At 46.3% G+C, this 15,523-nt stretch overlaps 2 protein-coding genes and 2 non-coding genes across 26 annotated transcripts in view; 2 read left to right on the top strand and 2 right to left on the bottom strand.

Annotated features, from left to right (window-relative positions):
* The window catches only part of PDE4DIP (phosphodiesterase 4D interacting protein), a 195,017-nt gene extending 191,857 nt beyond the window's left edge, over window positions 1-3,160 (top strand). For 11 of the 23 annotated variants that reach the window (XM_032486898.1, XM_032486897.1, XM_032486896.1 and 8 more), the window contains 4 exons: window positions 61-199; window positions 488-534; window positions 1,416-1,467; window positions 2,128-3,160. In XM_032486898.1, the coding sequence (XP_032342789.1) occupies window positions 61-199; window positions 488-534; window positions 1,416-1,467; window positions 2,128-2,273 (384 nt within the window). In that variant the 3' untranslated portion in view covers window positions 2,274-3,160. Of the gene's footprint in view, window positions 1-60; window positions 200-487; window positions 535-1,406; window positions 1,468-2,127 lie in introns of all 23 variants that reach the window. The other 12 variants (XM_032486908.1, XM_032486900.1, XM_014564404.2 and 9 more) reach the window with 5 other exon arrangements.
* A 7,235-nt stretch (window positions 3,161-10,395) lies between these two features.
* LOC116666096 lies at window positions 10,396-14,910 on the bottom strand. The gene is made up of 5 exons (XM_032488192.1): window positions 14,888-14,910; window positions 14,527-14,774; window positions 14,066-14,306; window positions 12,797-13,017; window positions 10,396-10,747 (listed from the first exon to the last, which is right to left on the bottom strand). The coding sequence occupies exons 1-5, from the start codon at window positions 14,908-14,910 to the stop codon at window positions 10,656-10,658; spliced, it is 825 nt and encodes a 274-aa protein (XP_032344083.1). The 3' UTR covers window positions 10,396-10,655.
* On the bottom strand, window positions 12,420-12,579 carry LOC116666151. The gene has a single exon (XR_004323000.1). It is a non-coding gene; the product is annotated as a U1 spliceosomal RNA (small nuclear RNA).
* Window positions 14,341-14,412, top strand: TRNAQ-CUG. The gene has a single exon. It is a non-coding gene; the product is annotated as a tRNA-Gln (tRNA).
* Window positions 14,911-15,523: the final 613 nt, after the last annotated feature.

Here is a 15,523-nt window from a genome sequence, read left to right as displayed (position 1 = left end):
CAAAGCCCGGGGGGCTTTCAGATTTCTGACCATTGACAGAAAGCCTGTTTCTCTTCCCAGGGAGAGTCCATGAAAAGGGAGCTTCTAGAGCTGAAAACCAAACTATCCAAACAGGAGAGTCTCCTTCAGAGCACGGCAGAGTGTCTGAAGACTGCCAACCAGCAGAAGGAGAGCATGGAGCAGTTCATCTTCAGCCAGTGTGGGTGTCCCCCTACCAGGGAATGGGACAGAAGATGGGGGAACTTGCAGACTCCCTGCTTGTGCTGTGGATGCAGAGTGACCAGAGAGGCTAGGGGAAGGGGGAGACTGATGTGACATCCCTGAACCTCCCGTGATATCAGTAATCATGGATGCTGGGGGTGGTGTTGGGGGGGCAGCAGGAGACCCCAAGCTGAGTGGCCAGAAAGAAAGCTTTAGAGCACACACCCAAGGCAAGTATGGGCCCCACTGGTAACTTCTCCCTTGTGGGGCTGTTTTCGTTTTTCAGTGACCCGGACACACGATGTTTTGAAGAAGGCAAGGACTAATTTGGAGGTAAGGAAACCACAGCATTAGTCAGAGCCATAGAGCCTGCTTCAAACCCTTCAGCATCTGTCATCAGAGTCGGGAGGTCATCTCTGACCTTCCCTGACCTTCCAGGAGGAGATTTCTGGTCCGCTTGCAGGAGCACAGGTCCTCAATGAGCATCTGTCCAATTTCCACCCCATCAGCACTCCCACCCCAATCAGCAACCTTCCCTGACATCTAGGTTCACTCTCACTTTGTCATCACCTTCTCTTTACTGCAATATTCTCTCCTTTATGCCAAGTCAAGAGTGTGGAGAAATGCAATTCAGTTGATTCTCGAGGTCAGAGGACATAGGGGGTCTGCCTCTGTGTAAGATTTCAGTAAAGGGATCCTGAGGTCACTCATGTGTTCTGGGGTTTCCTGTACCACTTTATGAAAAAATAACTGCAAGATACAGCCTAATAAACAGATTTCACTGTACAGTATGGAGCTGAGAACAGCATTGGGATTTTGGCATAGTTTTCTTCAAGCAACAACACAAAAGAAAATCATTGGGTCTTACTGATCTAAAAAAGAACAGGGTAATAAATTAAAGGCAAGATTTTACATATATGGGAGACATTCTCTGTTTATTAAAAACACTAACACCTTATTTAGGAACCACTTTGAAGAAAACTTGAGGTGTTAAGAAATGACTTAAAAATCAGAAATTAAACCTTTTACACTGGCCATCGAAGCTTTACCATAAGTAACTGAGCATATGCCTAGGGATGTTCCTAAACTGTAATCTAGAGGATGTTGACCTCACAGTGTCAAAATGGGTTGGGCCATAATTTAACTCTGCCTTTTTGTATGCTAATTCCTTTTGTTCTTCTCTGATGATTCCTTTCTTTCCTGAGCCTTTTTAGAAGAACACTTACAGGATTGCCTCTGTAAAGCCTTATTCCTGTCCCAGCAAAGGTAACCCAATAGCCTCTGGTACCCGCTGGCTTCCCTAATTTGGAAGAGTCCTCTCTACTTCTGCTAGGTCATTGGAAAGGGCCCGAGGACTGAGTTCTAATCCCAGGCTTGTCACTAACTGGCTGTGTGGCTTTTGCTGACCTCAGTCTCTGTGAGCCTGCTGCCCCTCATCTGTAAGAGGTGGCACCAAGAAGGTCTCTGATGTCCCTGCTGATGTGGCCTGTCCCACTCCTCCTTAATTCACGGGACACAAAAGGGGGACTTCCCTGCAAAATGCCCTCTCCTTCCTCCAACAGGCTGTTTCTATATGTGCATGTTTCATGCTAAGCTGTTTTCCTGTTTATCACAAAAGCCATCCTTTTGCTCCAAGGTGAATTGGAGAGGGAACTGGTCCCTCAAGAGGGAGTGGTAGGATCATGCCACCTGGTATGCAGTGGCTTTGAGCAGACGTATCACCACAGGAGGGTGTGGGGGGCTTTTCCACTAACCTGGTGGCGCCAGTTGCTCCTGCAGACCTCAGTATACGCCCTCAGCTCATCCTGTTAATAGGCTTTCACAGAGCTCCTGGCTTCTGTCACCAATCAGCTCTCTCTGCAGCCTCAGTTAGCCACCAGCAGGGCCTGATAATGCCTTCTTACTTTATGCAATTTTGGTCTCCAGGTAAAATCCCTAAGGGCATTGCCGGGCTCTTCAGTCCTGTGACGCTTGCCTTCCAGGAGCCATGCAAGAAGCGAAGCCACCAGAGGTCCTTAAAACAGCAGGCAGGACGGGCCTGCCCCGCTTTTGCACAGCTCCCTGTCTGCTGAGGAGGATATGAGTCTCACTCCTCCACACCTGCTGGAGGGTCTGGAAGGAGTCAGAGATGATGCCTGGTGGGGCAGTGCCAAAAGGCAGTGGGCCTTTCCTGCAGCTGTGGAATAACCAGCCAAGGTCCACTTGGCCCAGCACTGAGCAAAACACGCATAGTTTGTAGAGGACTTTGTGACACTGCTTCTGAACGCCCCAGTGCCATGGGAACCAGCAACAGCACATTTCTCACCTCAGCCTGATCCTCAGATGGTCAACTCAGGGCAGATAGGACCTGCTTCCTAGGATCGGAGCTGTGGTTCTGACACTGGAGCCTCTCGGCAGATCTAAAAGCACACGACTGAGCGGCAATGCCCTGACAGACAGTGTTGACAGGGCCCCGATGACCTGACCGGGGGCCAGCACAGCTGGGTCAGTCAGGATTGGCGTCAGTCTACACTGCAGCACCCGAGTTCTTGGAATCCACGTGGTGAGAGCTTTGACTTGCAGATGCCATCTCATGCTTACCCTGGTACTTCCTATTTCTATTCTCATATGATCTCCAAAAGTTTACTGACCTCATTCTAAATTTGCTGTTCCATTTGGTCATCTTAACCTCCCTCTTGGATTTGGGGATGAATGGCCACACCAAGCCATTGAAAATCTTGAGTAAAGCAAACCAGTGATCATTTGTAAGTGACATGTGAGCACTCACCAGTTGTCCTAAAGCCTAGTCTGTGTCTTCACAGTGCTTTAGAATGTGTGTATGTGTATAAATGTATGATATATATTTATATATGTTGCTATAGTGGTACGTTGGAGGCCAATATAACTGGTGGACAGGGTTGGTGAGAAGAAATGAAACAGTCTTTTTGGTGGCTATTAAAGCAGAATGTGTATAAACAAATAAAGTTGCTCTTTGCCTGCTTTATTTCCTATTTCTGCACTAGTCCCTAGGCTGAGTATGTAAGAATAGGAAAGACAGACTGGCATTAGGAAGCTCAGAGTCTGAGGCAGGATCAAGATGGCAAAGTAAGAGGAAATGAAGCTCACCTCACCACACACACAACAAGAATACAGCTATATGTGGGAGAATTCTCACATAAAACTGCAAAATGGCAAAAGATCTCCTATATAACCAAGGCTGCGTGAAAGATCTCCATGTAACCAGGTAGGATGGGGGAAGAAGGCATCAGGTCAGGACCTGTGTCCCTGGGAGGGATCTGTAAGGAGGAGAAGGTCTATGCAGGTGGACCCTCACCCTGGGGAGTCAGCAGGTTGAGCCATCATCTGAGCATCCCAGTCCTGGGGTCCTACATGGAGGAGACAGGCCCCCATGCCTCCTGGGAAATTCACTGAGACAGATGCTAGAAGGACTGGAGAAGCCTAGGCTCTACTTACCAAGAGTGTACATGCGCTCGCTTACAAATAATCAGAGTGAGAGAGCCTTGCACTGGCAGCAGCCACCTTGCTTCACTTCCCAGTCAGAGGGGGTGACCACTCCAGCCCCACTCACCCCATACCACAGCCTGCCACAGGATCTTGGCAAAGACTCGGTCTAGCTGCACAGAAACAGACTGGGGCACCTGGGATGTGATCTGGGCAGGGTCTTGGAGGCCACAGTCCATGCATACATGGGGCGGTGGTAGTATTCACAGTGGACATTCTCAGCTTGCGCACAAGGCAGTACACAGGACCAGAGTGGCTAAGGGCTGACAGACAGGCCCTGGGAGAGAAGTCGTCTAGCTATGCAAGACAGCCTAGAGGGCCTGGGGTGTGGTCTGAGTGGGGCAGTGATGCCCACTGTCAGTGCTCTTAGGCATACTCAGCAGGTCTCCCAGCAAGAGCACCCTACTCTACCCACCCCACACAGCAGCTTAGGGCTAGATCTGGGGCAGACAGGTCCTCAAAGAAGTTTGCAACAGAAGCAGCCCAGATCTCAAGTGGCAGCACAGCCACCTCAATTCCTGCAGCTACAACACCCCAAGCCCTTCCTCACCACAGCCTTACACTAGATCTGGGCCAAATAAACAGAGAAAGGGATGCAGCCTTGGGCTGCTTTTGAGCGGAACTGTGAAAGCCTACACAGGCAGCACACAGAGCCTCTGTGACCACGCAGGCGGCACCTGCTTCAGCCATCACCTCTGGGGCAAGGCATGCACTCAAGGGCAACAGAGTCTGATCGAACCCAACCCTCAAGGCTTTTACTCCAACTGGGAGTGGACCCCACCCCTGACAGGGCAGTGACACAGAGCAGAGAGGAAGCCCTACCTCACATCCAGCACAGGCTCTAGATACCACATAAACCACACCCCCCTGTAAGGGGATAATGGCGCACAAACCCTCAGAAAGGAGTGGCTGGCATCCATACTGAAACCAGCCCTCAAACCAGAAATACTGCATACACACAGTCTACACAGGGACACTCCCTCATAAAAACACCCCCTCAAGACCACAGTAGATAACTGTTTCTCCTGAATCCATACAGAGACAAATAAAATGAAAAGACAGAGGAACTACTACCGATTAAGAAAAAAGAAATCTGCTGAAAGAGCAAAGAATGAAACTTAGCTCACCAGTCTACTAGACCTCAGGCTCAAAAAGCAGATAATAAAAATGCTAACTGAAATAAGAAGAATGGTCAATAGAAATGTAGGTCACTGTAACAAGGAACTACAAACTATAAAGATGAACCAATCAGAAATAGGCAATTCAATTGCCAAAGCAATATTGAAGAAAAAGAATGAAGCTGGAGGAATAACCAACCCCCCCCCAGACTTCAGACAATACTACAGAGATACAGTAAGCAAAGTAGCGTGGTATTGGCATAAAAACAGACATATGGATCAATGGGACAGAATAGAGAGCCCAGAAATAAATCTACAAACCTATGGTCAATTAATCTTTGACCAAGGAGGCAAGAATATATAATGGAGAAAAGACAGTCTCTTCAACAAGTGATGTTGGGAAAACTGGACAGCAGCATGTAAGTCAGTTAAGGTAGAACACTCCCTCACTCCAAACACAAAAATAAACGCAAAATGACTTAAAGGCTTAAATATAAGACTAGACACGATTAATCTCCGAGAAGAAAACATAGGCAAAACATTATCTGATATAAATCTTAGCAATGTTCTCCTAGGGAAGTCTACCCAGGCAATAGAAATAAGAGCAAAAATTAACAAATGGGACTTCATTAAATATACAAGCTTTTGCACAGCAAAGGAAACCATAATCAAAACAAAACAACAACCTACAGAATGGGAGAAAATATTTGCAAAAGGTGAGACTGACAAAGGCTTAATTTCTAGAATATATAAACAGCTCGTACAACTTAATAATAAAATACAAACAACCCAATCCAGAAATGGGCAGATCTAAACAAGCAATTCTCCAGTGAAGACATACAAATGGCCAATAGGCACATGAAAAAAATGCTCAATATCACTCATTATCAGAGAAATGCAAATCAAAACTACAATGAGGTATCACCCCACACCAGTCAGAATGCCCATCATTCAAAAGTCCACAATAAATGCTGGAGAGGGTATGGAGAAAAGGGAACCCTCCTACACTGCTGATGGGAATGTAGTTTGGTGCAGCCATTGTGGAAAACAGTATGGAAATTCGTCAAAAGACTAAAAACAGACTTACCATATGATCCAGCAATCCCACTCCTGAGCATATATCCAGAGGGAAACTTAATTCAAAAAGATACATGAGGGGGGAGGGTATAGCTCAGTGGCAGCATGCATGCTTAACATGGACGAGTTCTAGCATTCAATCCCCAGTACCTCTTCTAAGAATAAACAAACAGATAAACCTAATTATCTCCCCCACAAAAAGAGAAAACAAAACAAAAAACAAACAAAAAGATACATGCACTCCAGTGTTTATAGCAGCAATATTTACAATAGCCAAGACATGGAAGCAATCTAAATGTCCATTGACAGATGACTGGATAAAGAAGTCCTGGTATATTTATACAACAGAATACTACTCAGCCATAAAAAAGAATAAAATAATGTCACTTGCAGCAACATGGATGGACTTGGAGACTGTCATTCTAAATGAAGTAAGCCAGAAAGAGAAAGAAAAATACCATATAATATAACTTATATGTGGAATCTAAAGAAAAAAAAAGAACTTATTTACAAAACAGAAACACTCACAGACAGAAAATAAACTTATGGTCACCAGGTGGAGAAGGGGGTAGGAACGGATACATTGGGAGTTTGAGATTTGCAGATACTAACTAATATATATAAAATAGATAAACAAGTTCATACTGTATCTCACAGGGAACTATATTCAATATCTTGCAGTAACCTATGGTGAAAAAGAGTATCAAAATGAATATATGTATGTTCATGCATGACTGAAGCATTATACTTTACACCAGAAATTGACACATTGTAAACTAACTATACTTCAATAAAAATAGACTCTGCTTGCAGAATGGAAGCTGCCCTACTCTAAACTTCCCTTGACCTCATCCCGGACACACACACATAAGCCAGCCTCCTCTGTCATCCTCCAGCCTCCTTTATTCCCACAAGAACAAACTCTCATCCCCCAACCCCATACCCACCGATGCCCTGATTCTGGGGAATCTTCCCTTTTTCTCTGGGTCTCCACAGACTTACACACAGATTCCTCACCAGCAGACAAACCCTCATCTTGTGGTTCTGGAGACTCCAAATCACAGAAGCCTCCCAGGAGAAGAAGAAATGCAGGCCATGTGGGGTCACAGGGTCATCGTACAGAATATGAATCCAGCTGTCCTAAGTCATGCTAGGATATTTGTGAAGATGTCGAACTTGTTCAAAACAAACTCTAGGAAAGATCCTTGGTTCAAGTCATTGTTACATGGAATAAATTGTACTATGAAATCCTACATCAGGTGGTTAATCCTCATTCTAAAGTCACAAATCAGCCTTAACAAGGGCAAAGCAGGTTTTAAGTGCTAATTACAAGAAATGAAAAACTGGGACAGGTCCCAGAAAGGAGAAGCTGCTTGGGCCAATGGCCAGGTAACATCCTGTATTAGTCAGCTTGGGCTGCCATAAAAAAAAACCATAGATTGGGTGGCTTAACCAGTGATCTGTTTTCACACATTCTGGAGGCTGGAGGTCCAAGATCAAGACTGAACTGTCCCTGCCAATTCAGCTTCTGGTGAGAGCTCCCTTCCTGGCTTGCAGAGAGCCCATGCCTCCCTGTGTCCTCACATGGTCTTTTCCTGAAGCTTATGCTGGAACAGGGTAGGAGCCCAAGCTTTCTGGTACTTTTCCTTGTAAGGACACTAATCCTATCAGATCAGGGCCCAAGTCAATGACTTTATTTAATCTTAATTACTTCCTTAATGGTCCCTTCTCCAAATACAGCCCACTGGGGATTAGGGTTCAAGATATGCATTTTTGGGGGGATGCATACATTCAGTTCATAACACCCTACCCAACCTCCTCCCCTTGTGAAGGTGTCTGCAGCTCTCAGCTCTGGTCCCTGGGAACTTCCCAGGAACTGACTGGGTCCTCAGATTCCTCTCCCAGCAGACTGTCTCCTTCTCTCTTCCCTGATACAAATGCCTCGACATGGGCACAGCTGTTGGCTGGCTGGCACTCAAAGCAGTGGGCTGGGTGGCTTTCACCTGGCTGGCTTTCGGAAGGGAGGGGCTCCCATTCACTGACAAGCTTGCAGAAATGGGTTCACGGAAGAGAGTGCCTGTGTCAGAAGAATAATTCGTCCTTAATGTGTCCACATCCGAATCCCTGGAATTTGTGAATATGCTACTTGACGTGGCAAAAGACACTGCAAGTGTGATTAAATTAAGGATCTTGAGATGGAGAGATTTTCCTGGACAGTCCAATGGAATCACAGGGGTCCAGGCATATCAGAGAAAGAGGGAGGAAGGAGAGTCAGTGTCACAATAATGTGATGTGAGAATTACTCAATCAGCCATGACCGGCTTTGAAGATGGAAGGCACTATGAGACAAGAACTTGGGCACATTGTAGGTGCTGGAAAAGGCAAAGAAACAGACTCCCCTCCAAGTCTCCAGTGTGACCCTATTGTCACACTGAATTTAACCCAGCAAGATGCATCTCAGCCTTCTGATCCCCAGAACCATAAGATATCAATGTGTGTTGTTTTAAGCCACAAAGTTCATGGTAATCTGTTACACTAGCAATTGGAAACTCCTAGAGTGAACATTGATGGACAGAGAGAATTGAAAACCAGTTCTGGTGGCTATTTGTCATCATGGCTTTAAAACAACTATTCTAGTCCCAGAAATGTGAACTTTCAAACATTTCAATTCTCAGTGTAGATAATGTAAATAATACTGAATGATGTACCAACCATCCCCATAAAAAGAGTTGAAATCTTCACCCTGTGCTCAGGGATGAACGTCTAGTACCCTCGGAGGTTGGGTTGTACACAGGTGTATGTTTGGGATACAGTTGCAGGGGTTTCAGTACCTAGTTTATAATGTTCTGCACAAGGCTGGCTGCAGGGTGTCAGGCATAGAAGGGTCTTTGGTCATATCTAGGCCATCTAGTATCCGAACCCCCTTTCCATGGATGAGGAACTTCTCACATTCTGAAACTCGAAGGATCACGTCCTTGCTTTCTTAGTTTTCCTAGGGACTAAGACGTGGGTATCTTACCAACATCTAGCCCATCCGCATCAGAAAGAACTACTCCAGCTTTTGACATGAGTTGAGAGACTCAAGGAGTAGGCCCTGGGGCAATTCTTTCTGTCCCTTTGGTAGAAAGAATCATTTTTTAAGGGTAAAAGAGACATTCCTCCAGCACCTGAAATAGTGTCATTCACTTCACAAAGATAGATAAAATTCTATTCCACCTTTCCTGGAGCTCTGAGCCCAGAAACCAGGAAATCACAAGAAGTGTAAGGGTGGTGGGTTCATTAGAGGAAGTGGCCAATGCTGCCTAGGGATAACCTCAGTGTTTGCCCTGATCCCCGCTTCTCTTTTTGCCAGCAGCTGGTGACATCTCCTGGCCCAACCACTCTGGTTCTCAGCCAGATTTCAGCCTCTCAGGATACACCTAACACCTGGATTCCATGTTGGCTCACAATAGTCAATATTGCTGACACCTGTCACTACTGTCTATGTCCTGGCCGGAAGGAGAAATAAAGAGCCAGCTTTAATAAGTTTTATAGTTTCATCCTTGTCATAATGATCAGGGATGATATGTCTTCTTTCTGAAAAGGTAAATGCCTTCCAGAATTCAAATTCTCTCCCCACCTCAAAAATAATTTAAATATTGGTCATATTTCAATAATTATACAACTTGGTATTTTACCCCAAAATTTTAGGTAAAAGAACTAAAGTAAAAAATGATTAAAGCAACCTCCAAGTTTGCAGTGAGAATGTGGTGGGGTCTGGCAGTAAAACCCTGGCTTTCTGACAGTCAAGTGGTGGATATGTCTTTTGTTCTCTTAAAAACAGTAACCTAACACGCCTAGTTTTACTCCTCTATCCTATCACATTCTATAAAACATAACATCTCTGCTCATCTAGATAACTTGGATTCTAAGTTAGTTGAGCTCAATAAATGCATTTCTGGAGCCCCTATGGCTGAAACTTTGGCTAATTCCACTGGGATACAGAGTGAGGGTACATATTCCTTATGGAAGAGAGTTTAAAGATGACTGTTCCCAGCTCAGCCTGGGTAACTATAGACAGAATGAGAACAGCAGGTACCAAAGGGCCCAACCTAGTAGAAGGGAAGACAAGGATAAGGAGCAATGACTCAGTGTCCTCAACTCAGTGAGGTCCACCAGGCTACTTTCCAGTTTCCGTTTCCCTGCCCTGGTTGGAATCTGTCTCCAGGTGGCAAACTGGAGCCATTGTAGGGTTCACTCATTTGTTCTTAATTTCTCAGGGATCACTCACTAACCTTTATTGCCTGATGCCTAGTCTCTTGAAAAGCTTTGCTTCATATATTTTGTGCAGTTTGTTGTTGTTGTTTTGCTTTATTATTTCAGGCAGGAGAGGAAACTCACTTTCTATTACTCTGCATTCACATGGCACCCTTTTTTAAAAATCAAACTTGGAAAATGTCTATCAAGATTCTGAAAAGAGACTTTTACAGAATAAATAACCCAGCCACAACCCGAGTGAAACTGTGAACTGTGTTTTAAGGGAAACCCTTAAAACTTGACTGATAAGAGTTTAATATCCAAAATATATAAACAGGTTATACAAAAAAACCAAACAATCTAATAGAAAAAATGAGCAGAAGATCTGAATAGACATTTTTCCAAACAGGACATGCAGAAGGCCAACAGTCACGTAAAAAGATGTTCACACCACTAATCATCAGGGAAATCCAATTCCAAACCACAATGAGGTATCATCTCACAACTGTCAAAATGGAATCCTCAAAAAGAACACGAACAACAAATGTCGGTGAGGATGTGGAGAAAAGGGAACCTCTGTACACTGGTGGGGAGAATGTAAATTGGTACAGCCACTGTGGAAAACAATATGGAGATTTCTCAAAAACCTGAAAACAGAATTACCGTAAGACCCATCAATTCTACTCCTGGGTATACACAAAAAACCCAATACTACTAACTCAAAATGATACATGTACCTCTATGTTCATAGTAGTGTTATTTATAATTGCCAAGATATGGATGCAACCTAAGTGTCCATCAAGAGATGAATGGATGAAGAAGATGTGGTATATATATACACACATATACACACACACACTGGAATACTACTCACCTATAAGAAAGAATGAAAATTTGCAATTTGTGACAACATGGATGGACTTGGATTTGGAGGGTATTTTGCAAAGTAAAATAAGTCAGACAGAGGAAACTAAATACTGTGTGCTATCACCTATAGGTGGAATCTAAAAAACACAACAAAATACTGAATATAACAAAAAAGAAACAGACTCACAGATATAGACAATAAACCAGTGGTTACCACTAAGGAGAGGGAAGGGAGGAGGGCAAGACAGGGGTAGGGGATTAAGAGGTACAAACTATTATGTGTAAAATAAGCTAAAAGGGCATATTGTATAACACAGGGAATATACCCAACATTTTATAACTAAAAATGAGGAATAAGATTTAAATTGTGAATCATTGTATTGTACATGTAACTTTTATAATACTGTACATCAACTATGCTTCAATAAAAAAGTAAACAAACAAACAAACAAACCTTGTATTTTAAAAGCAATGTAGCACTTCCAAAGAGTTTTTGCTTAACTCTATGTTGGGGAGTGCAGAAGCCAGATAACTCCTTGCCCAAAGGCTGAGGGGATGTTCCTTTGAGCTATGTGCTGAAAACCCAGTCCTTCATGACTAGATCTGCCTCTTTAAAAGCAAGTCAGCCTTGAGTATTTCTATTCTCCAAAAGGTCCTCCAAAATAAAGATGGACATAACTACAAAGCTGCCCAATGGAAAGCCCTGGCTTTCATGGGGTGTCTCTTAGGAAACATTGGTCCTAGGCTGAGTTATGTTACTAAGGGAGCCAGGGAGAAACAGTGTATCTTTCAAATCCATGCGCTACAACCCAGGCACTGATGGAGGGGCAAAGATTCCCAGAGTCTCTCTCAGGAATGTTGTTCCAAAGAGAACCCAGAAAATACCACTCACAAGCTCTTTCTCCTCTCATTGGTAGAAAATGTTCCCATGTCTCACCATGCAGGGGACACAGTGCTGGATACTACTCTTTGTGAGTTGGGGCTATCGCCATGGACATTATAAAAGAGAAAAGAAATTAGGGAAAGCCAGGTAAGCTATCAGAAACATCTGTCCCGCCCTGGCTGGGAGAGGCAGTCATCTGACCACATAGGTCTCCCTGAGTTCAGGATCTCTGGTATTGTTTCTGTAGTAAAGAAGTAAGCTGGTCCACTCTTCTTCCAGCAAAAAATGGGGAGTGGAACTGACCGCCCTGAAATAAAGTGTTCTTGGTGTCCTAGCACCTTAATTCTTACAAACCTTAATGGTTGTCAATTCACAGTCTGGCACCTGAAAGGAATACAGCATTTTCTCCCCCAGAGCAACTTGCAAGGGAAGCAGGAAAATCTACCCTCCAGGAAAATGGGTCTAGTAAATGCCCCCCAAGAGTCTTCTGAAACTACTCAATATGTTCAAACAGTCTGTTTTTAACCATTAATTGTCAGGGGAGAACTCAAACACAGTCCCCTACTACCACAAATTGGGCAGGTGAGTCTCCCACATTTGGGGAAATCACAGGGTTCAGCACATCCACATTGCAATGGATAAGCCTAGCTTTGGAAAAACCAGTTTGGTGATCATGCTATCCACCTGCCCTTGTACCAGACTGATGCAAGATACTTAATAATAGAAGAAATTGTGTGAGGGAGAAGAGCACGAGAGAGGATTCTGTACTTTCTGCTCAATTTATCTGTAATCTAAAATTGTTCTAAAAAGTAACATCCTTCATTTTAAAAAAAATTAAAAACTCAAGCTCAAATCAAAGTGTTGGTGGCGTTCTGTAATTGCTGGTTAATACTGAGGGCTGAGGTGCACCAACCTGGAATCTGATATGTTGGTGATTTCCATGCCCTTCCTTCAGCCTCCATCAGCATGGCAGGTCCTGTGGAATCCACAGGTCCCATCAGGTAGGTCAAGGTGTGGTTGGTGCTCCAGATGGTGAAGAGAGACCAGCGGTATCTGCTGAGACTTGGAGAATCCATCGCGCTGGGCGGAACTCCCTCAACACCCAGGAAGACTGAGCTTCCACAGCCGCCGAACCTGCCACCACAGAGCAAAGCTAGTGAGGACAAGAACTGAGAGCCACAGGAGGAGGTCGCTGCCTGAAGCATAAAAGCAGCTCAGGAGGGAGGCTTGGTAAATTGGGAGACCCAGAAACAGGAAAATGAGTATAAGTTAAGACTAGAACGTTCCGTGCTGGGCTTGAAGCACAGGTCTTCCAATTAGCAGTCATGGGCTCCTGCTGCGCTCAGAGCAGGATTATAAAATCTTACACTGTTGCCACGTGGAGGGAACCTGCTCCCCAAACACTCCCTCGTCGGCTGAAAGCTCATTTAGACCCACCTGCGACGGACACCCGGGTCTTGACTGGGTCATGTTGGGGCCCTGACACAAGCGAGCGGCACTTGACGCCACATCGCGGGGCCCAGGGCCGTGGCCGCCTGCTCCCCGCTGCCCCAGAGCCCCCTCAGGTGACAACCCCGCCTCTCGGGCTATAGTCCCTTAAGTGCCACCTTCCCTGCGCTCACCCGGCCCGCTGCCCCCTCCGCGGAAAGGGAGGCTGTGAAAGGCTTTCCAAACAGGCCGCTCTTGGAAACTCAAACTGGCAGCTCAAGCCCTTAAACGTCCCGAGCATAAAAACTTCTAGGGGTCCCCGGGAACCGCACGGAGCTCCCCACCAGGGATCGAGCGGCGCCTTCAGTCTTGGGGACGCGGGAGGCCGAGGAGGGGTGACCTGGAAAGCTGAAGAGGAGAAAGAAGAGAGGGAGGAAACAGCCCAGAAGAAACGCTGTCACCTGCTTCCCCCCGACACCCCCCCACCCCACCTCAGGGCGGGCGCGCCGGGCTTCTGGCGGGGCTCCGCGTAGGGGCCTCTGGGGTTCCAACACGACCCCCAACAGAGAGAGGACTCTATCCCCTATAGAAGCCGCGGCGCTTGTACCCTTTCCCCCTCGGGTCCCAGGGCAGGGCAATCCAAGGAAGCCCCAAGGATGTTCTGAGGGTCCTCAGAGCTCCCAAGGCGGCGGGAGGAGATACAAGAGGAAAGGAACACTTTTTGTTTATTGTTTTTCCCTGGCGGGAATCTTACCTCAGGGAATAAAACTCTAGAAATCCCGGCAGAACAGGTGGATCTGGCGGAAGATTTAAAAGCCCTGCCTGTGGATCATCCCCGAGTGGATGTCGTCTCAGCCAAGACGTCGAACCTACGGAAACGCGCCGAGGGAAGGCGAGTGAGGCGCCTCCTGGCGTCGCGGAGGAAGCGGGCTCCGGGCGGGGCGAGCGAGCGCCCGACAGGAGGCGGGTCCTGGGCCCGCGGGGCTGCGTGCTGCCTGGCTCCGCGGGGGGAGCAGCGGACCGGCTTGCGGTTCCATGGTGTAATGGTGAGCACTCTGGACTCTGAATCCAGCGATCCGAGTTCGAGTCTCGGTGGAACCTTACTTTTAGGCCCGGCCCAACAGTCTTTTATCTCGCATCCCCAACTCCATTGCTGCCGGAAAGCGAACTGGCACCTCAGGTAAGCGCTGAGTGGACGTGCTCTCCCGCTCCCGCCTCCCTCTTTGTGCCGCTCTCGGTATACGAGCTCCCCTAGCCAGCGTCCCACTGCCTCCCACCGCCGCCTGAAAGCCGCGTCCCCCGCGTTTTGCCGCCTCCTCCTCAGAAGTCGGGGTCCCGGAAACGGGCTTTTCAGGGTGGCTGCATCCTGGCAGCGGGCAGGTGGGGGAACCCAGCCCGGGGTGTCCCCGCTGGACCCGCGAGACTGTGCCCGTCGCCGGACATAGGAGGCCCCGGCCCGGCCACTAAGGGCGCAGAGACACAGCCAGTGCCACCCCCTCGTCGGGTCACCCTGGGTTTCAGGGGTAAAGGGCAGAGGCTGCGCCCACTGAACACTGCATAGTGAGCTGCTACACACCACACGTCCTGTAACAGCGCCATCGTCCGTCCCTGTGAATAAATGGTCGGTGTGAGGGCTGTGATGTCGCTGATCCGCCAGGAGGCGGCCTTTGTCTCAGTTTTCGTCTTCACGGTTGCAGACCTGAATTGGAAGTTCTGGGTTTCATTCAGATGCCCTATTTCATTACAAATTTTAATTGATTTATTCTGAGTTATTCCGATTTTATTCAGAATTTCTTAGTCCTACGTCCTCATTGGATATGAAAAGCTGCAGTTAGGCTAAAATTTAAAACTTCACTCCTGAAATCTTGTCCTTTCATCCCAAGCCCAGCCAGAAAGAGAACAGACCATGGGTTTTAGAGTCTGTGGAGATCAGGGTTCTCTGATCCATCTCTCCCCGAGGATTTGAGACACTTGCAGATCTTATACACAAGGGTAGACCATACTTGATTACAACTTACTTGCTTAGATTTGAGTTGGAAACCACATTTCTTTTTTTCTTTTTTATGATTCCAAAAGTAAGTTAAATTTTGTTCTGTTTTTATAATTCACATATAGTCAGTTTACAATGTTGTGTTGATTTCTGGTCTATAGCCTAAAGTTTCAGTCATACATATAAACAGGTATATTCGTTTTCATATTCTTTTTCATTATA

This window comes from Camelus ferus, chromosome 9 (assembly GCF_009834535.1).
Source record: "Camelus ferus isolate YT-003-E chromosome 9, BCGSAC_Cfer_1.0, whole genome shotgun sequence".
NCBI classification, from domain to species: domain Eukaryota; kingdom Metazoa; phylum Chordata; class Mammalia; order Artiodactyla; family Camelidae; genus Camelus; species Camelus ferus.
The sequence above is the reverse complement of the archived record's forward strand: the minus strand, read 5'-3'. Positions and strand labels throughout refer to the sequence as shown.